At 48.7% G+C, this 27341-nt stretch overlaps 1 protein-coding gene across 39 annotated transcripts in view; it reads right to left on the reverse strand.

Moving 5' to 3' along the window:
* UBAP2L (ubiquitin associated protein 2 like) overlaps positions 1 to 27341 on the reverse strand; it is a 658575-nt gene that overhangs the window by 470022 nt on the left and 161212 nt on the right. For all 39 annotated transcript variants that reach the window (XR_014972277.1, XR_014972273.1, XR_014972279.1 and 36 more), the window contains 2 exons: positions 7878 to 8049; positions 5405 to 5474 (listed from right to left, as the gene is read on the reverse strand). Coding sequence is in view for 24 of the 39 variants with exons in the window: in XM_085638880.1 (XP_085495006.1) it covers positions 5405 to 5474; positions 7878 to 8049 (242 nt within the window). In the remaining 15 variants the exon portion in view is untranslated. The remainder of the gene's footprint in view (positions 1 to 5404; positions 5475 to 7877; positions 8050 to 27341) is intronic.

Here is a 27341-nt window from a genome sequence, read left to right on the forward strand (position 1 = left end):
TTGTGTCCACTTTTAAAATAGCAAAATATTACTTAAAAATCCTATTAGTAACGAAGTCTACTTTTATCACTTGTTTCTAAGTACTGTCCCATGACTGAATCTAGGATCCAGTCCTGGAATCCCAAAAGTAATCCTGAAAGTAATAAATTGCAAATAACTTGAAACTTCCATTGAACTCCATGCATTATTGTGTTTAAAACTGTTGCCTATTGCAACAACTTGTAACTTTCTACAAAAGCCAATTGCATATTGCAAAAGTATTTATATAAAGCATCTCATTCTGAGAAAGTATATTTTAATTCCTATTGTTGGTTCTAAAATAGAACAGACCTATATTTTTTATATAAACCATTGGCCTAGAGTTAAGTTAGTGTGTGAAATCATTTTGCTGACTGTGTACAACAAATGCTTTACACTTTCCTCTGATACTGCCTTACTGCTCGACCAAGCTACCACTTTAGAGAGTAAGGTTATATCTATCTTTAGCCTCTGCCAAACCTCTGGGGACTGTGGACTCTGTACACCCTGTACCTATTTGGGAACAGTATATACAGAGCCACTTTCTCACAGTGGATTGCTGCAAAATTGAGACCGAGCATCCTGATGGTTCCTGAGGTCACTGAGAAAGAGGCCTGCTGTATAGTAGTGATCCATCTAGTCAAAATTCAAACTTATTTCCTGAATCTGCTGATGAATAAACCAGTCCAAGCTCCAGCAACCTACAGATAGGAAATATTCCAATTCATTCCTATATCCATCTTCAAGACCTGAAATTTTCCGCATATAGATGTTTTTGCAGCTCAGCCGAACCCCCATTGATTTTGCAGTTGCAGTGTCTTTCTTAATTTTTTCGAGGGTAGTGTCAACCTCAGGGCCAAATAAATAGTCTGGGTTGACCGGTTGATTTAAGATATTGTTCTGAATCTCAGGCTTGAAGCCTGAGATTCTTAACCATGCGTGCCTCCTCAACATGACGCTTGTGTTGATCGCCCTTGCTGCAGTGTCGGCTGCATCCAGTGCGCATTTGATGGACGCATTGGTAAGGAGTTGTCCCTCTTTGGTAAGGAGTTGTCCCTCTTTGATAAGGAGCTCCGCTGCCTCTTTGTATTCATCTGGCAAATGTTGTAGCAGTGATTCTAGTGTGTCGTAGTGGGACCTATCATAACGGGCCAGGAGTGCCTGGGTGTTGGCAATGCGCCAGATGTTTGCCGCTTGCGCTGCTATCCTTTTGCCTGTCTCCAGCACTTTGGACTCCTTGTCGGGGGAGGAGCATCACCCGTTGTTTGTGAATGGGCTCGTTTGCCAGCATTAGCAACAACCATGTAGTCTAAAGGTAACTGACCCCTAATGTACATAGGGTCTCCGGGTGTAGGCATGTATTTCTTTTCGATTCTGGGGTTCAACACCCGTGCCCTGGTTGTTTCTTTAAAAATGTCTTTTGCAGGTTTTAGAACTCCCTTCAACATTGGCAGCGTTTTGACGGTTTTCTCAGAGGAGGCGAAAGTGTCCACTAAGAAATATTCTTCTACAGTGTCAGAATGGAGTTCCACTCCATGATTGGCAGCAGCCCGTTCTATGAGGGCATTAAAGGCAGCAGTGTCCTCTGTGGGAGATGTCTTTATATTGTAAAGCTGCGTGTCAGGAGTATCTGGTGCGTTACCCTGGTCGGTGGGGTCATCCCATGCCTGATCTGGGTCTTGCATGTGATCATCAGGATCGATATCCCCAGGGTAGGTGGTATCATCCCCTATATAGTCCTCTCCTGCGTCTGCCTCTGAATGCGTAGGAGAAAAGGACGGCGGATCCTGAAGGAAGGGTTGAAAGGTTTCATGAAGCACTGGTGCGGAACCTGCCGGCAGTTTGTGTTTCAAAGGAATCTTGTATGAGTCCAAGCCTTTCTCTGGTGTGATTTTCCGCTTGCGGAGCATCAACCTACCGATGTCGGCGTCGATAAAGTGTGCCTGTGAAGGCTAGATATCGATTTGTCCAGTGGATAGTGACTGTTTGGCGGACACGTCGGAATTTCGAACATTTCGGTGCCTTGGACGGCGGCAATCCAAATGTGATGTGCGCCGGCACCGATTGTGATTTTGCAGCCTTGTGCGTTTCGAGACCCGACGTAGGTTGGAGGGTTGCCCGGTCTCTGATGCGTTGCAACGATGCTAAGACCTGTTGCAAGGTGAACGCAGATGGCGCTGTGGAACCGAGAGGCACCTTGGAGGCAGGCGTCGAAGCGGCATCCGACTTAGTTCCAGTCTTTGGGTCGTCGATCCGAAGGGAGGTATCGACGCTCGTCGGAGTCGATGATTTGGCAGGCGAAGCACTCTTCGATGTCGACGCAGACTGGTCGACCACCTTGACCTTGGTGGGTTGGGCCGTAATCTTCGGTGCCATAGGCCGAGGCGCCTTGTGGGGACCGAGGGCCTTCTTTGGCTCGGCGCCAGGACCAGTCGCGGTGAGCTCGGCACCGAAATCTCGTTTGGTGCGTTCGGTGCAGATGACCTGTGCCGGCGTCGAAGGAGTGGAGGGCTTCGAGGCCTTCGATCCGATCGCAACCTGTTTCACTTTCGGTTTCGATGTAACCGGTGCGACGGACGGTTTCGGTTTCAACGAAGGAAATCCAGTCGTCTTCGATATTAATGGCTCCTGTGAAATGTTCGAGGCCGGGCCTCGAGGCGGGGCCGAAGAACCGTGTGACTGATCTTGGGTAAGGCCCGCAGGCGATCCCTCGACCGGAGCCTTATGACGACTGTCTCTCGGCCTCCGTATCGACGGGTTGGCCTAGCTCTTCGCTGGAGCCATCTTCCTCGGCCCCAAGGGCCTCATTGTAGTCTCCTACCTCTCCGACGACGTCTTCGTCCTCAAAGATCACCTCATCATCGTCTTCCGATCGGGAGCCATGTTCGGAAGCGTGGCTGGAGTCTAGGTCTTCTACGCTCTCGGCGTCTTCGTCCTCGGTGCTGAAGATGTTGGCCGGGGCAGGCGACGATTGCTGTGCCTCCAATCTCGCTGCCCGTCGATTCCGGAGAGTCTTCTTGGAGCGGAACTGGGCGCAGGCCATACATTTCGACTCATCATGATCCGGTGAGAGACATTTGTTGCACAACGGATGGACATAGACGTGTGGGTATTTCGCATGGCATAAAGGACATCGCTTGAAGGGAGTACTCGATTCCATCGTCGATCGAAGTTCGATGTTCGGACCAAAGCGGATCCGAAAAGCGTGAAGGTGCTAAAACACAAAATAAACTGGTCGATACCGAACGGGAACAATACCGACGAGATCTAAAGGCCTTTTGGCCTTAAACTAAAGTTTCCGAACTTGAGCTAAGATAAGCACATCCGAACCCAATGGCGGAAAAAAAACAATCTAAGGATGGAGAGGATGCCCATGCGCACTGTAGTCCAGGGGAGGAGCCACCTATCTCGTGATACTTCGAAGACTCTTCCAGGACAACAATGTGCAATCATCCGGACCCAACACTAGGCGGCGATCTATGCACAGATATGAATTCAGAAGCCCACATGCCTCGAACACATATATACACATACACATACACGTGTGTGTGTGCTGCAGCCCTTGGAAGCCTTCCCTGACCACAGTGCCCTGGGTACCCATGGTACATTTTCCAAGGGATTGACATGTGGCCAGAGAGGTGCCAATTGGGGGTACAGGGTACAGTTTTGGTAAAGAACACAGGCCCTGGGAACCAGATTGGCAGGGACCCAGGGCACATCAAGTCAAAGTGCATCAGTAGCCTGGCAAAAAGTGGGGGGGTTACTTCAACAGAAACCCAGCTTCCTACAATTTGCTACTTTCTATTACATTCATTACTCTACACTTTTGGCTTCAAAACATTTTGTAACACTCAAAATTTCAGATATTATGGGTACCTCAAAATCAAAGTGGTAATACTAATCTACTCCTACAGAGATTTTTTTGTACTGCCTTTCCAGTCACAATTCTTGTCCCCACTAACTGCACATAGAAACCACACAAATAGGAGAAATTGAACATCCGTACAAAATGGTTATAAAAAACCACACATTTTAAAATGTCTTGTTTGTCCTACTCTGCTCATTTCTGAATGCTCTGCGGGCGGTGATTTTAACACAGGAAACCTTTAGTGGTTGTAATTTGTAGAAACTTTCTCTTTACCTCTATTTTTTCAAAAAAAGAAACACAAATGTTTACAGTTTGCCTATTTACTCAGTTCTCTGGAGGAGGAACCACAAACCACAGATACCGTCAGACTACAATGTGTGGCCTGATATCTACTGTTGGGGGAAAAGGTATTTAGATTTATGTGCAAACAGGTGGTAAAACCCTCAGCAGTTAAGATGGTTAAGAGACTGATGGCTTTGAATTTAACCTGTAGCGTACAAAAGCTTGTATGAAAAAAAAGCATGCAAAAGAATCACGGGCACACTGCTCTGCATTAAAACTATGTAAGCAGTTTGTTCTCAACTAGGTAGAAGGCTATGCACAGCTTGACAAAAAATGAAAACATCACTACACTTGAATCAACAGATTCAATTTAAAGGAGGTGTACAGGGAATCACAATTAAAAGATCCCAAAAACATGGATGTGGTGCAGTATAATTTTACTTTGAAAAGTGTCTACTTACAAAGCCAGCAGGTCTTGCCTTTTAATGGCTTTACCTGACCTTTTGGCTTTCAATGCTTTTCACTCAATGCTATTCTGCAAAAGATTAAAGGGAAACAAATGACAGTTTGTCAACCAGACAAAAACAAGCAGTTGCAGTGTGATGTCATAAGTGTGCCTTGTCATCACACAGGCACACATCCATCAGGTAGGCCATATTATTGATTTATTTTTTTTAACGTTTGCTCCTGAAGTGGAGAATTTTAAAAATGCACAAGAGTACATTAAGGAAAAAGCAGCCTGGCAGCAAAATGGAGCAGTTGAGCTTTCCAAAAAAGAAAAGCAAATGCAACTACAGGGGGCTTGAGAGCAATAAGAGCTTGAAGAACGGGGTTTAGTAATAGTTTTTTTTAAAGGGAGGGCTAAAGACGCATCAAAGGAGCTATGTAACCAATGAAAGGATACAAATCCTCCAATCAAAGGGATGGAAAGGAAACTATACAATAGAGGTGGGACAAAAGCAAGCAGAGAAAGGAAAGCCATCAAATAAGAAGAAAGCAAATACTTTGCATACCAATGCATGACACCTAGATTATAAGAAGCAAAATTAGTTGCACTGTGCAAAGTGATTTTTGTCTTTCTGGTGACACCATCACAGGGGGGAATTAGACATGATTAAATAATTCTTACACCAAAATTACATTAAATGCTCATGTGCTCCGAGGAAACACTTTGCCTAAACCTATGAGGTGCCACCAAAAATAAGTATTTATGTTTGGGTGTAATGGCATACTTACCAAAAGTCCCGCTGTTGACGTTCGTACAGAGGATGAGGTGGATATGCTGTTCTGCTGCGTCACTGCAGTGCTAAAACAGGTGATAAAGCAATTATAATGGTCAGTCATACACCACATCACCACACTCCAGGGGAATAAACATGACATGTGATACCATACCAGAGACAACAGGAAAGTAGAAAACTGGGTTTTTGTTTCAGTACCCCGCCCCCCCTACATTTTGCCTAGTATTTGGTGCAACTCTGAGGTGCACTGGTTTCCTGCTAACCAGGTGCCCAGTACCAGTGTTCTTTCCCTAAAAAGTTTCAATTGTTTTCCCCAACTGGCAAAACCTTTAGCACCCTCTAATTCCCTAGTAAGTTGTACCCCTGGTACCTAGGGTCAGAGGTACTAAAAATCATCACTAAGGGCAGCAGCAAGAATTGTGCCACCCTAAGGGATCCCTCACCAAGCACATGAAAGGCTGCTATTGCAGGCTACGTGTCTTAGTGCAAACAAAAGTGAAAACACAACGTGTCACATCCCTGGCTAAAGTTTGTTCTAATGAGGTGGATATGCCACTAAATATATATGATTGTTTCAGGCCTATGTCCCCCACGTTTTACCAATATTTTGTTCTCACACCACCCACTCTTCACTCTACTCAACCACACGCTCCAATTCTGAACTCTTCAACATGTGACAATGTGTACTGTGTTGCTATGTATACCTCAATTCAACAGCACTATTTCAAAGTTCCACCAAAAAATCTTTGCAGGAGTAAATACAAATTAAACAATTAAAGATTTTGTAGTTTAATCACACAAGTAAAAAAAGATTATATTAAAATGATAGGGACCATTATATACACAGTTGTTTGTCTCCAGATCTCAATATAATACAAGGGAATCCTATCAATGTCTGTACACAATAACCACATTGCACATCAGATAATCAGTTCGTTTCATGTATTCACATTTGAATTTTAACCACTCAAATTTTTAAAACATGTAGTTGTCGACACGGCGTTTCGGTGGATTATATCCAATACAACCACCTTCTTCAGGACAAAGATTGTGATAATCATCTAGCATAACGTAATAAAACATATTTACTAGTTCATAAAAAAATGTAGTCACATTTCAAGAGTTCAGTATCCTTACACATCCTTTCATCCATGTTTTTTTTCTAATTCCACATGCATATTACACATTGGGGGTTTCGGTTAGTACCATTTACAGGACCCAACAGTACCCTTCTCTTCAATATATTAATGGCTATTGCCTCCGAAGGAGTAATTATGTTTTTTTAGATTGTCACAAAATCTTTGTCCTGAAGGTGGTCGTTTTGGATATGATCCACCGAAACGCCGCTTCTACAACTAAGTTTTTAAAATTTTTGTGGTTGAAATTCAAAATGTGAATACATAAAATGCACTTTGTATCCAATGAACTGATTATCTGATATGCAATGTGGTTATTGTGATTGTGTACTGACACCGATAGGTGAATTGTATTATATTGAGATCTGGAGACAAATAACTGTGTATATAATAGTCCCTATCATATTAATATAAAAATCTGTTTTTACATGTGTGATTACACTATAAAATCTTAATAAATTATTTAATTTGTATTTACTCCTGCAAAGATTTTTTTTATGGAAACCTTGGAATACTGCTGTGGAATTGGAGGTATAAATAGCAACACAGCAAACATTGTCACATGTTAAAGAGTTCAGAATTGGAGTGTGGATGAGTAGAGTGAGGAGTGGGTAGTTTGAGAAAAATATATTGGAGAAACGTGGGGGACACCATTTTGTTTTTTGTGACTAACCCTATCCACTACGCAAGTAAGGGTTCCTTACATTATTGTGATTGTTTCAGGCCTATGGCCGTTTTACACTGTTTTCTTTATGTTATGTACATTTTATACTGTATACTGCCATTTTAATGTACCAGGGACTCCTAACCAGACAGGGAATGATTCAAGCATGTGAATATATAAAACATCCAGTGTTGGAGCATATGAAAATATGAAGCCTCCAATGCATAATGTTATGTTAACCATTGCCCATCGGGCCCTTTATGGCCTGGGACCTATCTATCTGCAGAAGAGGTTTGCCTTTTCCACACCAGGGAGACAGCTGCGTTAGTCTGCTCAGCTGTTGGTTCAGACCCCCAGGTTTAATCGCCAAAGACATGGGGGCAACTCCTTTGTGCGCAAAGCTGGCCTTGTTTAAGAAAAAACTAAAAACACTTTTAGTCTGAATTGGTGTGCATTTCTTCTCTTTTTTTCCCGAAGCGAGCGCCGGGACACTTTCTAGTAGCCGTGCACTGTACAAATTAAATTTAACATAACAAATATAACATAACATAACTTATTGTGCCTGAAGTCAAAGAACATACCCTCAAACCCACTCCATGCAGGATCCCTCAAAACCCAAATTATTAGCAGATAATTTATAACACATTTATTTCCAGTGCAGGCTTTACCTGTTATGCTGCTGAGTGGTGGGGAGTTCTTCATTGTGACCTAAGCTACCAAGGGCTGCCGAGTGCTGACTGGCTGATGTCAGCAAAGTGGAAACTGAAACAGTGTCGTTCACAGGTGTGAGGCTTGGTGTGGCTGGGGATTCAGATATCACTGTTGACGGTGCTGTGATACCTACAAATAGTTTAGTAGATTAGGCCACTTTTGCTCACCTAAATGCGTAAACATTACATTTTATCAAAGCAATGCAGAGTGAAAAACACTAGATTTAAAGCTATGTAATGAACACAGCAAATACACCCACATCCACAAAAACCTTTGGCTTACCATTAAAGTACGCTACAGCTATTTTAGTGCATGCAAGAGCGTTTTGAAAGGGTGGACAGGTGTGGGGGTAAAGAAGCCTAGTTCAGTCTCACACAAAGTTTGATGCCTGTTGATTGTAGCATGCCAGGCAGAAATGGCTGTTCACAGAATATGAAGGACTAGGAAAGACTACAATTGAAATAAACATTTGAAAAATATATATCACCACAATATAATAAAATGACTAGAAAAAGTTTCACAGCTGCTGCATGAAGACAGACCTAACAGATTATGGTGTGGAATGATGTGTACGACTGCCAGTTAAACATAAGAATTTACTAACATTTACTGAAGCAATCTTTGAGAAAGCCAATAGTTCACGCTGGCATTTTGACTCCCAGATAAATTATCAAAACAGACAAGCATTGGAAGAGCTAATAGGTCTGTTGTTGGCTGCATGCATTTTGTGTCATTGCTTGTCCTACTTTCGCATGGTGGTTTGCAAGACATTGTTGGCTTAAAATTTTAAAAAATGTGGTCTCAAAAAGCACACATTGAAACAGTAATCACGGACACTGAAAGGCAACTACTTTGTGTGTGGTTGTGCGCCATGTGAAAGAAGAATGTCATTCTCAAAGAAGTTAACCAATGGATGAAGTAACCAGACCCATGTGAATGACAACAGATCAATTGAAGAGGGCTGACTGAAAGCCCCCTTAAATAGAATATTAAAGTCAGACAGCATGCTAGTGCTGGAAACCTAAATAAGTACTCACGCGAAAAATCGGATTATAAAGAGGCAGAGAAGAACATTTTTAGAACTTTTCTGAATCAAAGGTGTTGCTCAGTGAGACACTAACCCAGATGTAGAGCGTTGCGCTTGACAAAAAAATTAAAAGTGCCACCAAGACATGTTCAACAGATTTTTGGTAGCACAAGCATAATGGGACAGAACAAATGTGCGAGAGCCAAGTAGATGTGCATGTTTAGACCCAAGGTAAAAGGCGCTTGTTTGTTTTAAGCCCTGTGGTGCAAGAGGTTGAATATGCTACTTACCAGTATGCATCTGTTCTTGGCATGTAGGGCTGCTGACATTCATATCTGTGCATAGATCGCCGCCTAGTGTTGGGTCCGGATGTTTGCACGTTGTTGTCCTGGAAGAGTCTTCGAAGTATCACGAGATAGGTGACTCCTTCCCTGGACCACAGTGCGCATGGGCATCCTCCGATTGTTTTTCGCCATTGTGGCAGTGATGGAGTAGATACAGTAAGTGATGACCATGCTATACAGTAATTCTGAGAGCTGCAGCTGCTACAGGCACCGGGGACGAGGGGTGTGTGAGAAAGTGCCATCTTTCTTGCATGGTATGCCCCCACTTTTTGCTAAATTGCTGAATGTACTTCGATTGAGTGTACCCTGGGTTCCTGCCAATCAGGTGCCCAGGGCCTATGTTCCTTCCTTAAACCACACAAACCCCAAATTGGCAAACCCTAGCCACATGTCAGCCCCTAGTAAATGGTACCCTAGGTACCCAGGGCCTTGTGACCAGGGAAGGCCTCTAAGGGCTGCAGCACTCATTGTGCCACCCTCAGAGGCCCTGTACCCTTACACACACACACTGCCCTTGCAGGCTGAGTGTCTGGGTGCAGGACAAAACAAAGAGTCGACATGGCACACATCACTGTGTACCATGCCCATCACCTACACTGCCAAGGCATATGTCAGCCACCCCTCTAGCTGGGTGCATTACGCCTATGGTGTGGGCACAGGAGCAGGAGCCCTGTGCCCCTACAGTACCCAGGTCCATTCCTGGGCACTGTAAGTGCAGTGCTGTCATTTAAGAATACATGGTGCTGAGAGCTTGTCAAACACGAGCTCCACAGCACCATATTGGCAACACTGAAGCCTGGGAAGTTTGGTATCAAACTTCTCAGCACATTGAACCCACACTGATGCCAGTGTAGGATTTAATGTACTAAGCGCCCCAGAGGGCATCTTAGAAGATGCCCCCTTACAGCTAACTTGCAATCCACATCTGCTCTGAGGCTGCCCAGGCTGCCACACAGCAGACACGTTGCTGGACCCCTGGGTGGGAGAGCCCCTGCTCTCCCGGGCCTGCAACAATGCACATCCTGGGTGAGGTGAGAAATCTCCTCCCCCAGGATGAGCAAAGGGAAGCTTCAAAGGCATGCCGCCAGTTGGAGTTTCCCCAGGCCACTGCAACCCCCCACTCTGGCGGGAAGCTTGGCCGGAAACCCCATACAAGGACAGGGGATGTGCCAGCCTGCCCACCCCACCCCTCAGGTGGGGGAGGCGAGGTGAAGCACATCTCCGGGCTCTCGCCATCTTGAAGATAGGAGGCCCTACCCTATCAGGATTAGGCTACTGCCCCCTCCCACAGGAGAGAGGCAGGATAGGGGGTGTACCCACCCCAGGACAAGGACCCATTGGTCCCTGGCCTTCACCTACCTGTAACGCCCCTAAATCTAGTATTTAGGGGCCCCCTGAACCTTCCTTCCTCAGATTCCAGATAGAAAAACGACAAGAAGAGCAAGAAGAACAAAGACCTGCCCTGCAGCTGCTAAAAAGAGAAGACACCAACTGCTTTGGCCCCAGCCCTACCGGCCTGTCGACTCTCGAACCTGCACCAGCGCGGCATCCCACGTGGCCAGCAACCTCACCAACCCCGGAGGACCTGGCTACCTTTTAGCTCTAAGCCCCTGGGACTCCCACGAGTAGAGGCTCTACTCAAGAAACCTACTTGCTATCCCTGGCACCAGCCCGGGACCGCGGACCCAACACACTCTGCACCAGCCAAGCCTGGCCAGTGCCGGAGTGGACAAAGACCCAGAGGACGACCCCACGGCGACTGTGACCCAGAGTCCGGCACCCAAGGACCCCCCTCGACATCCCGGAAGAAGCCTACAGCCTCAGAACCAAGTGCCACCCCAGCCGCGATCAACCAGAGGGTAAGATTCCCGACGTCAAAAGGCACCCCTGCACCCGGCGCCCTGCGACCCCCTGTGCCCAATCCCGGGGTACCCACCTAACCTACAACTACCCAACTTACCTCTCGAAGTGGTGGTGGCACCTGAAACATCCTCGTCCCCGAGCCTGCAGCCTCTTTCCAAACCGGAACATTCCCATTGATTTCCATTGAGCGCCCTAAGGCTCAAAAGCACCCTGCACCCAGCCGCCCGAGTGGCCCTGGCAGTGCCCTCTCTACACTAACCTACTTCCCCACTTGCCCTGAGTAAGTGACCAGGAGCCCAGCTCCCACAGCCGCGTGGCTTGCCAGACAGCAGCCACCAACCAAGGCCCCCCTATCCCTCATAGGATAACATTGGGCCCAACTCTCTCTGCACCCGGCCGTCCTGAAACCGCTGAGGGTGAACCAACTGTACCTACCTGACACTGGGGGACCCCTGAGTCCATGCCCGGAATTTCAACACTACCAGTCGAGTACTTACCCTTAAACCGCTAACTTCATTTTCCTCATAGGGTAACATTGACTGGCTTTTTCTTCAAAAATCTTCTAAGTGTGAACTTTTCAAAACTGCAAAAATTCACCAAAAATCAGCCAAGTGACAAAAACGAATTTACTCACCTGCTCCTAGGTGAGCTCCCAGTGCTGGATCTTGGTGCCCAGCCCTGACTCTGAAAAGTGTTCACAACTATACTTACTTCTAACTCATTTTTCTCCCATAGGAAACCATTGTCTGCTTTTCTGTGAAATTTCTTCTAAGTGTCTACTTTTGCAAATTTGAAATATTCTTTTAAAATCGTACCATTTCTGCAAACGAAATTACTTACCTGCATTTGATAAGGACCCCAGTCCTGGGTCTAGGCACCCAGTCCTGGATTACTAAAGTAACGATAAAGTACTCTACCTGCAATTTGAATTTCTTGCCATAGAGATCCATTGAATGTTTTCTGTGAAATATTTTCTAAGTGCTAACTTTTGAAATAGCTAAATATTATTTAAAAATCATTACAGTTATTAAGTCGACTTTCATCACTTGATTCTGAATACTGACCCCAGGCTGGTTCTAGGATCCAGACCGGGAATTCCAAAAGTAATCTGAAAAGTAATTTATTACAAATAAGCTGAATTTACCATTGAGCTCAATGCATTGTTATGTTTAGGAAATAGGATTGTTTATTGCAACCAACTGTGACTGTTTACACAAATTTATTGCTTGAAACAAAAGTATTTATATTCAACCTCTCATTCTGAGAGTATATTTTTACCCCCTTGTGGTTCTAAAAATAAAACAAGCATATATTTTATATATACAAATCATTGGCCTAGAGTTCAGTTATTGAGTGTGTGAAACCATTTGCTGACTGAGTGTGTACAATAAATGCTTTACACTGTCCTCTGGTACTGCCTTACTGCTCGACCAAGCTACCACTTTTGAGAGTAAGGTCATACCTAACTTTGACCTCTATCAGCCTCTGGGGGACTGTGGACTCTGTACACCCTGTACCTATTAGGGAACAGTATATACAGAGCCACTTTCTCACAGGGGGCGATATGAATGTCAGCAGCCCTACATGCCAAGAACAGATGCATACTGGTAAGTAGCATATTCAGTTTGAGGCATGTGGGCTGCTGAATTCATATCTGTGCATAGAATACATAGCAGTACCTCCTATTAACGGCGGCTACCCGTGCCAGCTGCAGCAGTCTGAAAAAGAGTTTTGAGAACAGCCTGTCCTACAGCTGCCTGCTGTTTTGAGTGTACATCTACACAGTAGTGTTTGGTAAATGTATGTATAGTGGACCATGTGGCTGCTCTACATATTTCCTGTAAAGGAATGTTTCCCAGGAAAGCCATGGACGCCCCTAACTTTCGTGTTGAGTGGGCTCGTGGGGGAATCGTTAATGTGCGTTTAGCTTTTAGATAGCAAATTTGAATACATTTAACGATCCATCTGGCTATACCTGCTTTGGAAATGGCGTTGCCCTTGTGTTGTGGAGAAAAGGCAACGAAAAGTTGTTTTGTCTTCCTAAAGTCCTTAGTTCTGTCTATATAGTACATGAGGGCCCTCTTTACATCTAGTGTATGGAGCATTCTCTCTGCGACATTCTGTGGATTTTGAAAGAAAACAGGCAGTTCAATAGTTTGATTTATGTGGAACGAATAGTTTACCTGTCGGTGTAGTTTTGCAGCTTGAAGATCTTTCTGGATTCACTATGCTGTGCATTATTCCGCGATCTTGTGGTTGGGTCCGGATTCGTAGTCTTTTCTTTGTTTTTGTTTTTTTTTCGTAGCCCAGGTGGGCGTCGACGTCCACCATTTGGTGCACCTCCCGTGACGTCGTCGTGCTTCCTGCGGAAGTCCCACCTTTGGGGCGCCATCTTCGGGTTCTTTTTTCCTTTCCTCTTTTTTTTTTTTTTTTTTTTAACCCTAGGCGATTGATTAATCCTTCTTGTCCCTTTATCTGTATGTTTGTATTTCTTTGATCTTTTCCCTTTTACCCCCTCTTCCTCCAGCCTCATCTTCCTGGCGGAGGTGGGTGGGTTCGCTAGTGAATCCAGAAAGATCTTAAAGCTGCAAAACTACACCGACAGGTAAGAAACTATTCGTTTTGCAGCGTGAATCTTTCTGGATTCACTATGCTGTGCATCGATTTTGTAGCGGTTTTCCTAATTCTGTGGCGGCTGGGTGGTAGATGAGCGTTGGTCGTTGAAAATGTGCTGAAGCACCTTCTGTCCAACCTGTGCTTCCTTGTTCATCTGAATGTCCACGCAGTAGTGTTTTGTTAACGTGTGCACAGATGCCCAAGTTGCCGCGAGGCATATGTCCTGGATGGGCGTGTTCGCCAGGAAGGCCACGGTGGCCCCTTTCTTCCTTGTGGAGTGAGCCTGCGGCCCCTCCGCTAGCTCCTGTCCAGCCTGTTTGTGGCAGAATTGAATAGTGAGGGCAATCCACCTTGCGATGGTGCCCTTAGTCACTGGTCTACCCATGAAGCTAGTAGCAAAGGACACAAACAGCTGTTTCGACTTCCTGAGTTCTTTGGTTCTCTCAATGTAGTGCATCACCGCTCTTCTGGCATCGAGGGTGTGCAGTGCCTTTTCTGCGTTTGTAGTCGGGTTTTGGAAGAAACTTGGTATCTGGATAGTCTGATTTATGTGGAACGCCGACACTACCTTGGGCATGAAGTGTGGGTCCGTTCTCAGGACTATTCTATCTTTGTGAATCTGAATGTAGGGTTCCTGCAGCGTTAGTGCTTGAAGCTCGCTCACCCTGCGTAGTGAGGTTATGGCCACCAGAAAGGCTGTTTTCATAGTCAACATCTGCAGTGTGGCCTTGTGAATGGGTTCAAACGGTGCCTTCATGAGCTCCGTCAGGACCACATTCAGATTCCATGCCGGCGGCGGCAACCTTTTCGGGGGGGCCATCCTTTTGGCTCCTTCCATGAATCTCCTCACCACCTGCGAGCTGAAGAAACTTCCACCTTTTTCACCTCTGGTGTAGGCCACGATGGCCGCTAGGTGTACCCTTAGTGAGCTCGAGCAGAGGTTACTCTTTAGAAGGTGTGTGAGGTACCTCAGTACTGTTGAGTCTCTTGTCATTCTGTTTTGCAGGCCCTTTTTCCGGCACCACACAGTGAACCTCTCCCATTTTGCGCTGTAGCATTTTCGTGTAGTTGGTTTCCTCGCCTCCCGTAGCACTCGCATCGTGCTCGGCGGCAATCTTAGGTGTGCGAACTCTAGGTCTTCAGGAGCCATGCCGCCAGGTTGAGGGTCTCTGGCTCTGGGTGCAGGACCTCTCCGTTTTGCATTGAGAGCAGGTCCTTCCTCCTCTCGAACCTGTATGGGTCGCCTTGTGCCATTTCCTGAATTTGTGAGAACCATGTCTGCCTCGCCCACTGCGGAGCCACCAGGATCAGGGTCATGTTGCTGGTTCTGCACTTGTCGAGCACTCTGTGCAACAGGGGTATCGGTGGAAAGGCGTAGGCAAATGTCCTCGACCAGCTTATCCATAGGGCATTTCCCTTGGATTGCTGATCTGGTTGCCTGGACGCGAAGCTTTGGCATTTTGCATTGTGGCGTGTTGCAAAAAGGTCTATTGTGGGAGTCTCCAATCTCCGGAAGAGTTTCTCCGTTTCCTGGCCATTGAGCTCCCACTCGTGTGATGCTGAGGTCTGCCTGCTTAGCCAGTCTGCCTCCACATTGTCCTTTCCCGGTAGGTGAATTGCCAGTAGATCTATCCTGAGAGGTATGGCCCATCTCCAAATCTCCTGAGCTAGGGATGAGAGCGGGAACGACTGTGTCCCCCCTTGTTTGTTGATGTAGAACATCGCCGTGGTGTTGTCTGTTTGGACCAACACAGTCTTGTTGAACAGGTGCCTCTGGAATGCCTTCAGGGCTAGCAGGATTGTTTTCAACTCGAGGTAGTGGATATGGCGGACCGCATCTGCTGGGGCCCATAGTCCCCTCACTCTGAGGTTGTCTATGTGCGCTCCCCATCCCTTCTGCGATGCGTCCGTGGTAATGGTCACTGTTGGGATTGGTGGTGTCAGGCTTCTCCCTGCTGTTATGTTGTCTCTGTTCCACCAAGTTATCTCCTCCTGCACTGCGTGCGTAACAACCACTAGATCCTCCCAACTTCCGTTTGCTTGTGACCATTGTTGTTGTAGCCATTCCTGGAATGGTCTCATGTGCAGGCGTACATTCGGCACCAGCTGGATACAGGACGCCATCATCCCCATCATCTTGCTCACAGCCCTCACTGTCAGAGCTCGCCCCTTCTGGTAGAGCTTCGCCTCCTTCAGTAGAGCCTCTGTCCTCCTCTCGCTGGGCACTACTGTACTGTTGCGGGAGTTGATCTTTGCCCCCAGGAAAATCTTCACCTGCTCCGGTTCCATCGATGATTTTCCCCAGTGGATTGAGAATCCCAGATTTGTGAGGGTGTCTGTTACGCGTTTTGCGTGCCTCTCGCACTTTCCGCGTGAGTTTGCCTTGACCAGCCAGTCGTCCAAGTAGGGGTAGACATGTATTCCCTGCCTTCGTAGGTGCGCCGCTACCGCCGACAGGCATTTTGTAAAGACCCTTGGTGCTGATTTTAATCCGAAGGCCAGGGTCGTGAACTGGTAGTGTTCTTGTTCGATGTTGAATCTTAGAAGGCCCTTGTGCCTTCTGTTTATTGGGATGTGAAGATAGGCATCCTTGAGGTCCACGGTGACCATGAAGTCCCCTTCTCTTATCTGTGGCAGAACCTCCTGCAGTGAAGTCATTTTGAACCTTTGCGTTCTGATGAACTTGTTTAGGTAACGGAGGTCTAGTATGGGTTTGAGGTCTCCGTCTACCTTCGGAACCACGATGTAGTTTGAGTAGACCCCTTTGTTGCGTTCTCTGAACGGCACTGTCTCTATGGCTCCCTTTTGCAGGAGTTTCCGCGTTTCTTCTCTGAGTATTGCCAGTTCTTGGGCCGATCTCAGTCTTCCCCTTGGTTTCCTGTTTGGAGGTCTTTTCTCCAAATCTACGCAGTACCCGTACTGCACAACGTTCCGTATCCACTTGTCTGTGGTTATACGCCGCCACTCCTGAAAGTAGAACCTCAGTCTTCCGCCTACTCGTGTCGTATGCTCGTAGGCTCTTGAATTTTCTCTTCCCCCTGATGACACTTATTTGCGCCTCACCCTTGGGGTCCTGACGATGGTAGGCGTCCTCTTGCGTGCTGAGTCACTTCGTCGAGGGCTGTTCGCCCCCTCTCCTCCTTTGGCCACGTCCGTTCCCTCTCCCGCGAAAGGACTGGCCCCGAGGTTGATATTGCCAGTTTTGCTTCTGCTGACCTTGTCCGTGACCTTCACCCTGCTGACTTTGTTGGAACGCCTGGTGCGACGTCCCCTGCTGGCTTCCTCCCCTACCGTAGGGTCTTCGAGGGATTTCCTCGCCTCATTCCCCTCAGCTGTAGGGCCCCCATGGACCTCGCCGTCTCGTTTTCTTTTTTCAGCTGGGTGAGCTTGTCGTCCACTGTTGCTCCGAACAGTGTCTCTCCATTGAAGGGGGTGCCAAGGATGTTGTTCTGCACTTCCGGTTTGAATCCCGAGATTCTTAGCCATGCATGCCTCCTCTGTGACCCCTATGGCCATGAGTCTTGCTGAAGTCTCTGCCCCATCCAACGCCGTCTTTATACAGGAGTTGGCGATGTTTTTGCCTTCATCTATCAGGTGAGAGGCTCTTTGCCGGTATTCTTCGGGGAGGTGCTTTACTAACTCCCCCATCTCATCCCAGTGCTGGTATTGGTGTCTATTGAGGAGTGCATTTGAATTCGCCATGCGCCAGTGCATTGCGGCGTTCCTCTCGACCTTTCTTCCTGTGAGGTCAATCCTCCTGCTCTCCTTATCCGGGGGTGGGCCCGAAGTTGCTGGTACGTTGGCCCTTCTCCTGGCCGTGGAGGCTATGATGGAGTCCGCGGTCACGCTACCCTTGATGTAAGGGGGGTCCAGGGAGGAGTGCTTATATTTCTTCTCTGTCCTGGGCGTGATCGACCGGCAGGTCGCAGGTTCCTTGAAGGCTTCTCTCCCCTGATTCATCACGCTTTGTAGCATGGGGAGGAACTGGCTCCTTGTCTGGATGGGGAGCAGTGTCTCGACGAGAAAATCGGCTTTGAATTTCTCCTCGTCGAGTTTGACGCCGAAGGCCATTGCTGCGCTCCTGACCACCATATTGTAGACCCCGATGTCGTCGGGTGGTGAAGGCCTCGAAGGGTACGTGTCCACGGGCTCCTCCGGGTTTTCGGTGTCGAGATCGTGCCATTCGACGTCGTTGCTGGTAGATGCCGCCGATTCGTAGAACGACCGTTTGTCTTCTTCCTCGGCTTCTCCCTCATAATAGGGCTCTTCTTCCTCTTCGAGTTCTCTTGTCAGCCCTTCGGCGTCGAACTCGTCTTCGACCTCACCGACGTCCGCTGATGAAACCGTTGGAATCTTGAATTCATTCCTTCGTGGACTTTGACTCAGTTTTTCTCGAGTCACCCTCGTGTTGTCGAGGTACTTTCTGTTTTGCGCTCGACGATTCTCTTACCTAGTCTTCTTTTTTCTTGTCGGTCTCTACGACCGTGAAGTTTTCGGCTGTCTCGGCGTCGTTGTCCTAGTCGTCCGAGGAGAGGCCCAGAGCGTAGAGCGTCGGGGGCTTCCCCTTGCCATCCATGCTGGCGTTGGCCCTTCTCTGCCGCTCTCTCACCCTGAGTGTCTTCGGCGCGAAGGCTGAGCAGGCGTTGCAGTCGATACTCTGGTGATCGACCGGTAGGCAGAGGTTGCAGACCGGATGCTGGTCTTTCTCCGCGAACTTGTGGTGGCAGTTTGGGCAGAACTTGAATGGCGTCTTGTCCATTGCGCTCAGGGTCTCTGAGCGTGCATTCTCCAAGGCCGTCGAAGAAAAAGGGCGCTGGTCCTCCTTTCTTCGCGCTCCTGATGAAATCTTTTCCTTTCCTGATATCTTCTAGTGTTTCTATCGACGAAACTCGCTTTTCTTCCTTCTTCCTTCGAGTGTAATTCTGGAGCTTCCCGATGACGATCCAGACCCAACGGCGGAAAAAAGAATCTGAAGATGGCGCCCCAAAGGTGGGACTTCCGCAGGAAGCACGACGACGTCACGGGAGGTGCACCAAATGGTGTACGTCGACGCCCACCTGGGCTACGAAAAAAAAAAAAAAAAAACAAAGAAAAGAAAAGACTACGAATCCGGACCCAACCACAAGATCGCGGAATAATGCACAGCATAGTGAATCCAGAAAGATTCACGCTGCAAAACTGGGATATTACTTTAGGCATGAATTTGGGGTTGGTACGTAGTACAACCCTGTTTGTGTGAACCTGTATGAATGGCTCTTGAATGGTTAGTGCCTGGAGTTCACTAACTCTTCTTAACGAAGTGATTGCCACTAGGAAAGCTACTTTCCAGGTGAGGAATTGAATCTCACATGAATGGAGAGGTTCGAAGGGTGGACCCATTAGTCTGGTGAGGACCAAATTGAGGTTCCACACCGGTGCTGGTGGGTGTCTTGGGGGAATTACTCGTTTGAGTCCCTCCAAGAAGGCTTTGATGGCAGGCACTCTGAATAAAGAGAGGTGCTGCCTGTTTTGGAGATAGGCTGCTATTGCGGTTAAATGGATACGTATTGAGGTGTATGCCAGATTGCATCGGTATAGGTGTAAGAGGTAACAGATGATGTTTTGAATGGATGCGTCCAGCGGGTTAATGTCATTGTTGCAATAAATAACAAACCTCTTCCATTTAGCCGCATAGCAAGCTCTGGTAGTGGGTCTCCTGGCCTCCTTGATGATCTCCCTACAGTCAGGTGGCAGGTTTAGGTAGCCAAACTCAGACTTCAGGAGCCAGATTGCCAGGTTCAGCTGTTGCGGATCTGGGTGCTGAATTTCGCCATGGTTCTGCGTTAAAAGTGCGGGTTTGATCCGCAGCCTTTGATGCGGCACCACGGAAAGTTCTAGAAAGGTGGTGTACCATGGTTGGCGCGCCCATGTGGGAGCAACTAGGATGAGTGTCAGTGAGTGTTGTCGCAGTTTGCGTGCCACTAGCGGTATTAATGGCGCTGGGGGAAAAGCGTACGCAAATCTGCCAGACCAGTTCATCCATATCGCATTGCCCTGTGACTTGATGTGGGAACCTGGCAGCAAAGCTTTGGCATTTTGCGTTTGTTTTTGGCGAATAGGTCTATCTCTGGATGACCCCACTGTTGGAAGTACGGTTGGAGTACTGACGGGTGTAGCTCCCACTCGTGCATCTGGTGGCTGTGTCTGCTGAGCAGATCCGCCATCTGGTTGTCCTTGCCGGGGAGGTGTTCCGCCATGAGGAATAGGTTTCTCTGAATGGCCCACTTCCACATGCTCTGAGCCAGATGAGAACTGTGGAGAGTGTGTTCCTCCCTGCTTTTGTATGTAGTACATGGCAGTCATGTTGTCCGTCCGGATCAACACGACTGTTGCACAAGTGTACTTTGAATGCCTTCATGGCTAGGAAGATTGCCATCAGGTCCAGAACGTTGATGTGCATCTTTTGTTGGGTTGACCATAGTCCCTGCACTGTGAAAGTGAGTACATGAGCTCCCCAACCCTGGAGAGAGGCGTCCGCTGTCAGTATTATTTGTGGAACAGGCTCCTGGAACGGTCGGCCCTTGCAAAGGTTTTGTGGATTTCACCAATGCAGAGAGTTGTATGCCCGACCGCTCACCAACACTAGGTCTTTTAATTGCCCGTGAGCCTGATTCCATTGACGTGCCAAGCACTCCTGAAGCGGGCGCATATGTAGTCTTGCGTGCGGGACTATGAAAATGCAGGAGGCCATCATGCCTATCATCTGCATGAACACTGGCGCAGGAAGGGAGTGTTGAGGTTTGAACTTTGAGATCAGCAGTTGCATGCTGTTGATCCTCACTAAATTTGGCTGAGCTGTGGCTCAGAGTGTTTATGGTCGCGCCCAGGTACTGTTGTACGTGTGTGGGTTGGAGATGTGATTTTGGGTAATTTAGTGAGAATCCCAGACTGTGAAGGTGAATGGTGAGGGACATGTGGCTGGCACATTGCTGGGCTGACTTTGCCTGAACAAGCCAATCGTCCAGGTAAGGGTAGACGTGAATGTGTTGTCTCCGTAGATGTGCAGCCACCGTAGCTAGGCACTTGGTGAAAACCCTGGGTGCTGTTGTCACTCCAAAGGGGAGAACTTTGAATTGATAGTGATGTCCCTGAATAGTGAACCTGAGATATTTCCTGTGTGATGGGTGTATGGGTATGTGGAAATACGCATCTTTGAGGTCTAGTGTGGCTAGGAAGTCTCCCTGACTGAGCAGCGGGAGAACCTGCTGTAGGGTGACCATATGGAAATGCTCTGAGAGAATGTATTGGTTGAGGGGTCTCAGGTCTAGTATAGGTCTGAGCGACCTGTCCTTTTTTGGGATTAAGTACAGAGAGTACACCCCTGTCCCCTGCTGGTCGATGGGCACGACCTCTATTGCACCTTTTTGCAGCATACTTAGCACTTCCTGCTGCAATAATGCCAAGTGCTCTACGGACATAGGACGGTGCTTTGGCGGTATGTTGGGTGGAGTGGACGTTAATTCGAGACAGTAACCGTTCTGGATAATGTCCCTGACCCACCTGTCTGTGTGATGGTTTTCCACGCGGACAGGAACCGCTGGAGTCTTCGACAGGTGTTATGTGGTCGGGGGAAGGGAGAGGGCGTCACGGTTTGTTTTTGGGTGAGGACCTGGTGTTGCCGTAACCACGTCCTCTGCCCTTGGTGCTGGAGCCACGATATCCACCTCTGTTGGTTTTATCGTAGGTACTCTGTGTGCCCCCTTTAGTGTATTGCTGCTGTGACCCCTGACCTCTAGCTGCTCCTCTATTCCCGGGGCAACGAAAGGAGCCACTACGAAACTGCTGCGTCTGCAGAGCCCCCATTGATTTCGCAGTGTCAGTGTCTTTCTTAATTTGAGGGTAGTGTCAACTTCAGGGGCGAATAAGTAGTTGGGGTTGAATGGTTGGTTTAAGATGTTGTTCTGAATCTCCGGCTTGAAGCCTGAGATTCTCAACCATGCGTGTCATCTCAACATGACGCTTGTGTTGATTGCCCTCGCCGCTGTGTCGGCAGCATCCAGGGCGCACTTGATGGATGCATTGGTAAGGAGTTGTCCCTCTCTGATGAGGAGCTCCGCTGCCTCTTGATATTCATCTGGCAAATGTTGGAGTAGTGATTTTAGTGTGTCGTAGTGGGAACAATCATAACGGGCCAGGAGTGCCTGTGTGTTGGCAATGCGCCAGATGTTTGCTGCTTGCGCTGCAATCCTTTTGCCTGATGTCTCCAGCACTTTGGACTCCTTGTCTGGGGGAGGAGCATCACCTGTTGTCTGCGAAAGAGCTCTTTTGCGAGCGTTAGCAACTACCATGGAGTCCAAAGGTTACTGACCCCTAATGTACATAGGGTCTCCGGGTGCAGGCTTGTATTTTTTTTCAATCCTGGGGTTTAGCACCCGTGCCCTGGTTGTTTCCTTAAAAATGTCTCTTGCAGGTTTGAGAACTCCTTTCAACATGGACAGAGTTTTTACAGTTCTTTCGGAAGAGGCGAAAGTGTCCACCAAGAAGTCTTCTTCGACAGTGTCAGAATGGAGTTCTACTCCATGATTGGCAGCAGCCCGTTCTATGAGGGCATTGAAGGCAGCAGTGTCCTCTGTGGGAGATGTCTTTGTGCTGTAAAGCTGCGTGTCATGGGTATCTGGTGCGGTACCCTGGTCTGTAGGGTCATCCCATGCCTGATCTGGGTCTGGCAGATGCTCATCAGGATCGACATCCCCAGGGTAGGTGGTATCATCCCCCATATAGTCCTCTATTGCGTCTGTCTCTGAAGGCGTAGGAGAAAAGGACTGGGGATCCTGATGGGAGGGTTGAAAGCGTTCATGAAGCACTGGCTCCGACCCTGCTGGCAATTTGTGCTTGAGAGGGATTCTGTAGGAGTCCAATCCCCTCTCTGGCGTGATTTTCCGCTTGCGGAGCATCAGTCTACCAGTGTTGGCGTCGAATTGTGGCTGTGAAGGCTCAAAATCTGTGTGTCCAGTGGATGGGGACTGTGTCTGGCGGACACTTGTCCGGATCTCGAACATCTTCAGCGCCGTGGACGGCGGCAAGCCAAACGTGATGTTGGTCGGCGCCGAGGGTGCTTTCGGAGCCTTGTGCATGTCGGGGCCAGACGTGGAGCGGAGGGCTGCCCGTTCCCTGATGCGTTGCAACGATGCCGCGACCTGTTGCACGGAGAACGCAGAAGGCTCTTTGGAACCGGTCGGCACCTTGGAGGTAGGCGTCAACTGCTTTGGAGCCATGGGGTCATCGATCCGAAGAGAGGTATCGACGGTCGGTGGAGTCGACGACTTGGCCGGCGCCGCTGTCTTCGACGTTGACGCAGACGGGGTGGCCACTTTGACTTTGGTGGTCGGGGCCGACTGCTTTGGTGGTCGGGGCCGACGGCTTTGGTGCCAGAGGCAGCGGCGCCTTGTGGGGACCGAGGGCCTTTTTCTTCGGGTCGGCACAGATATCCGCTGCAGTGAGCTCGGCGCCGAAATCCCTTTTACTGCGTTCGGGGCCGATGGCCTTTGCTGGCGTCGAAGGAGTGGAGGGCTTCGAGGCCTTCGAGCCGATTACAGCCAGTTTCACTTTTGGTTTCAGTGGAACTGGTGCGACGATTGGTTTCGGTTTCACTGAAGGGAATCCAGTCGTTTTCGTTAATGGCTCGTGCGGAATGTTCAAGGCCGGGCCTGAAAGCGGGGCTGAAGAACTTTGGGATTGATCTCGAGTAAGGCCCGAAGGCGATCCCTCGACCTGAGCCTTATGACGACGCATTTTGTCGGCCTCCGTATCGACGGGTGGGCCTAGCTCCTCGCTAGAGCCATCTTCTTCGGCCCCAAAGGCCTCATCGTAGTCTCCTACCTAGTCGATGACTTCTTCCCTTTGAAAAAGCACATCGTCTTCTTCCGATCGGGAATCGTGTTCGGAAGCGGGGCTGGAGTCTACTTCTTCCACGCTCTCGGCGTCCTCGTCTTCGGTGCTAAAGATGTTGGCCAGGGCAGGCGCCGATTGCTGCGCCTCTAATCTCGCCGCCCGTCGATTCCGGAGAGTCTTCTTCGATCGGAATCGGGCACAGGCCATACATTTCGACTCATCGTGATCCGGTGAGAGACATTTGTTGCATACCGGGTGGACGTCGATGTGTGGGTATTTCGCGTGGCATAAAGGACACCGTTTGAATGGAGTCCTCGATTCCATAGTCGATGGAAGTTCGATGTTCGGACCAAACGGATCCGAAAAGCTGGAAGAAGGTTCTAAAGCACTAAAGAAACGAATAGTTTCTTACCTGTCGGTGTAGTTTTGCAGCTTGAAGATCTTTCTGGATTCACTATGCTGTGCATTATTCCGCGATCTTGTGGTTGGGTCCGGATTCGTAGTCTTTTCTTTGTTTTTGTTTTTTTTTCGTAGCCCAGGTGGGCGTCGACGTCCACCATTTGGTGCACCTCCCGTGACGTAGTCGTGCTTCCTGCGGAAGTCCCACCTTTGGGGCGCCATCTTCGGGTTCTTTTTTCCTTTCCTTCTTTTTTTTTTTTTTTTTTTAACCCTAGGCGATTGATTAATCCTTCTTGTCCCTTTATCTGTATGTTTTCATTTCTTTGATCTTTTCCATTTTACCCCCTCTTCCTCCAGCCTCGTCTTCCTGGCGGAGGTGGGTGGGTTCGCTAGTGAATCCAGAAAGATCTTCAAGCTGCAAAACTACACCGACAGGTAAGAAACTATTCGTTTTGCAGCGTGAATCTTTCTGGATTCACTATGCTGTGCATAGACTTTGTAGCGGTTTTCCTAATTCTGTGGCGGCTGGGTGGTAGATGAGCGTTGGTCGTTGAAAATGTGCTGAAGCACCTTCTGTCCAACCTGTGCTTCCTTGTTCATCTGAATGTCCACGCAGTAGTGTTTCGTGAACGTGTGCACAGATGCCCAAGTTGCCGCGAGGCATATGTCCTGGATGGGCGTGTTCGCCAGGAAGGCCACGGTGGCCCCTTTCTTCCTTGTGGAGTGAGCCTGCGGCCCCTCCGCTAGCTCCTGTCCAGCCTGTTTGTGGCAGAATTGAATAGTGAGGGCAATCCACCTTGCGATGGTGCCCTTAGTCACTGGCCTACCCATGAAGCTAGTAGCAAAGGACACAAACAGCTGTTTCGACTTCCTGAGTTCCTTGGTTCTCTCAATGTAGTGCATCACCGCTCTGCTGGCATCGAGGGTGTGCAGTGCCTTTTCTGCGTTTGTAGTCGGGTTTTGGAAGAAACTTGGTATCTGGATACTCTGATTCATGTGGAACGCCGACACTACCTTGGGCATGAAGTGTGGGTCCGTTCTCAGGACTATTCTATCTTTGTGAATCTGAATGTAGGGTTCCTGCAGCGTTAGTGCTTGAAGCTCGCTCACCCTGCGTAGTGAGGTTATGGCCACCAGAAAGGCTGTTTTCATAGTCAACATCTGCAGTGTGGCCTTGTGAATGGGTTCAAACGGTGCCTTCATGAGCTCCGTCAGGACCACATTCAGATTCCATGCCGGCGGCGGCAACCTTTTCGGGGGGGCCACCCTTTTGGCTCCTTCCATGAATCTCCTCACCACCTGCGAGCTGAAGAAACTTCCACCTTTTTCACCTCTGGTGTAGGCCACGATGGCCGCTAGGTGTACCCTTAGTGAGCTCGAGCAGAGGTTACTCTTTAGAAGGTGTGTGAGGTACCTCAGTACTGTTGAGTCTCTTGTCATTCTGTTTTGCAGGCCCTTTTTCCGGCACCACACAGTGAACCTCTTCCATTTTGTGCTGTAGCATTTTCGTGTAGTTGGTTTCCTCGCTTCCCGTAGCACTCGCATCGTGCTCGGCGGCAATCTTAGGTGTGCGAACTCTAGGTCTTCAGGAGCCATGCCGCCAGGTTGAGTGTCTCTGGCTCTGGGTGCAGGACCTCTCCGTTTTGCGTTGAGAGCAGGTCCTTCCTCCTCTCGAACCTGTATGGGTCGTCTTGTGCCATTTCTTGAATTTGTGAGAACCATGTCTGCCTCGCCCACTGCGGAGCCACCAGGATCAGAGTCATGTTGCTGGTTCTGCACTTGTCGAGCACTCTGTGCAACAGGGGTATCGGTGGAAAGGCGTAGGCAAATGTCCTCGACCAGCTTATCCATAGGGCATTTCCCTTGGATTGCTGATCTGGTTGCCTGGACGCGAAGCTTTGGCATTTTGCATTGTGGCGTGTTGCAAATAGGTCTATTGTGGGAGTCCCCCATCTCCGGAAGAGTTTCTCCGTTTCCTGGCCATTGAGCTCCCACTCGTGTGATGCTGAGGTCTGCCTGCTTAGCCAGTCTGCCTCCACATTGTCCTTCCCCGGTAGGTGAATTGCCAGTAGATCTATCCTGAGAGGTATGGCCCATCTCCAAATCTCCTGAGCTAGGGATGAGAGCGGGAACGACTGTGTCCCCCCCTTGTTTGTTGATGTAGAACATCGCCGTGGTGTTGTCTGTTTGGACCAACACCCTCTTGTTGAACAGGTGTCTCTGGAATGCCTTCAGGGCTAGCAGGATTGTTTTCAACTCGAGGTAGTGGATATGGCGGACCGCATCTGCTGGGGCCCATAGACCCCTCACTCTGAGGTTGTCCATGTGCCTCCCCATCCCTTCTGCGATGCGTCCGTGGTAATAGTCACTGTTGGGATTGGTGGTGTCAGGCTTCTCCCTGTTATGTTGTCTCTGTTCCACCAAGTTATCTCCTCCTGCACTGCGTGCGTAACAACCACTAGATCCTCCCAACTTCCGTTTGCTTGTGACCATTGTTGTTGTAGCCATTCCTGGAATGGTCTCATGTGCAGGCGTACATTCGGCACCAGCTGGATACAGGACGCCATCATCCCCATCATCTTGCTCACAGCCCTCACTGTCAGAGCTCGCCCCTTCTGGTAGAGCTTCGCCTCCTTCAGTAGAGCCTCTGTCCTCCTCTCGCTGGGCACTACTGTACTGTTGCGGGAGTTGATCTTTGCCCCCAGGAAAATCTTCACCTGCTCCGGTTCCATCGATGATTTTCCCCAGTGGATCGAGAATCCCAGATTCGTGAGGGTGTCTGTTACGCGTTTTGCGTGCCTCTCGCACTTTCCGCGTGAGTTTGCCTTGACCAGCCAGTCGTCCAAGTAGGGGTAGACATGTATTCCCTGCCTTCGTAGGTGCGCCGCTACCGCCGACAGGCATTTTGTAAAGACCCTTGGTGCTGATTTTAATCCGAAGGCCAGGGTCGTGAACTGGTAGTGTTCTTGTTCGATGTTGAATCTTAGAAGGCCCTTGTGCCTTCTGTTTATTGGGATGTGAAGGTAGGCATCCTTGAGGTCCACGGTGACCATGAAGTCCCCTTCACTTATCTGTGGCAGAACCTCCTGCAGTGAAGTCATTTTGAACCTTTGCGTTCTGATGAACTTGTTTAGGTAACGGAGGTCTAGTATGGGTCTGAGGTCTCCGTCTACCTTCGGAACCACGAAGTAGTTTGAGTAGACCCCTTTGTTGCGTTCTCTGAACGGCACTGTCTCTATGGCTCCCTTTTGCAGGAGTTTCTGCGTTTCTTCTCTGAGTATTGCCAGTTCTTGGGCCGATCT

This window comes from Triturus cristatus, chromosome 12, assembly GCF_964204655.1.
Source record: "Triturus cristatus chromosome 12, aTriCri1.1, whole genome shotgun sequence".
NCBI classification, from domain to species: Eukaryota; Metazoa; Chordata; class Amphibia; order Caudata; family Salamandridae; genus Triturus; species Triturus cristatus.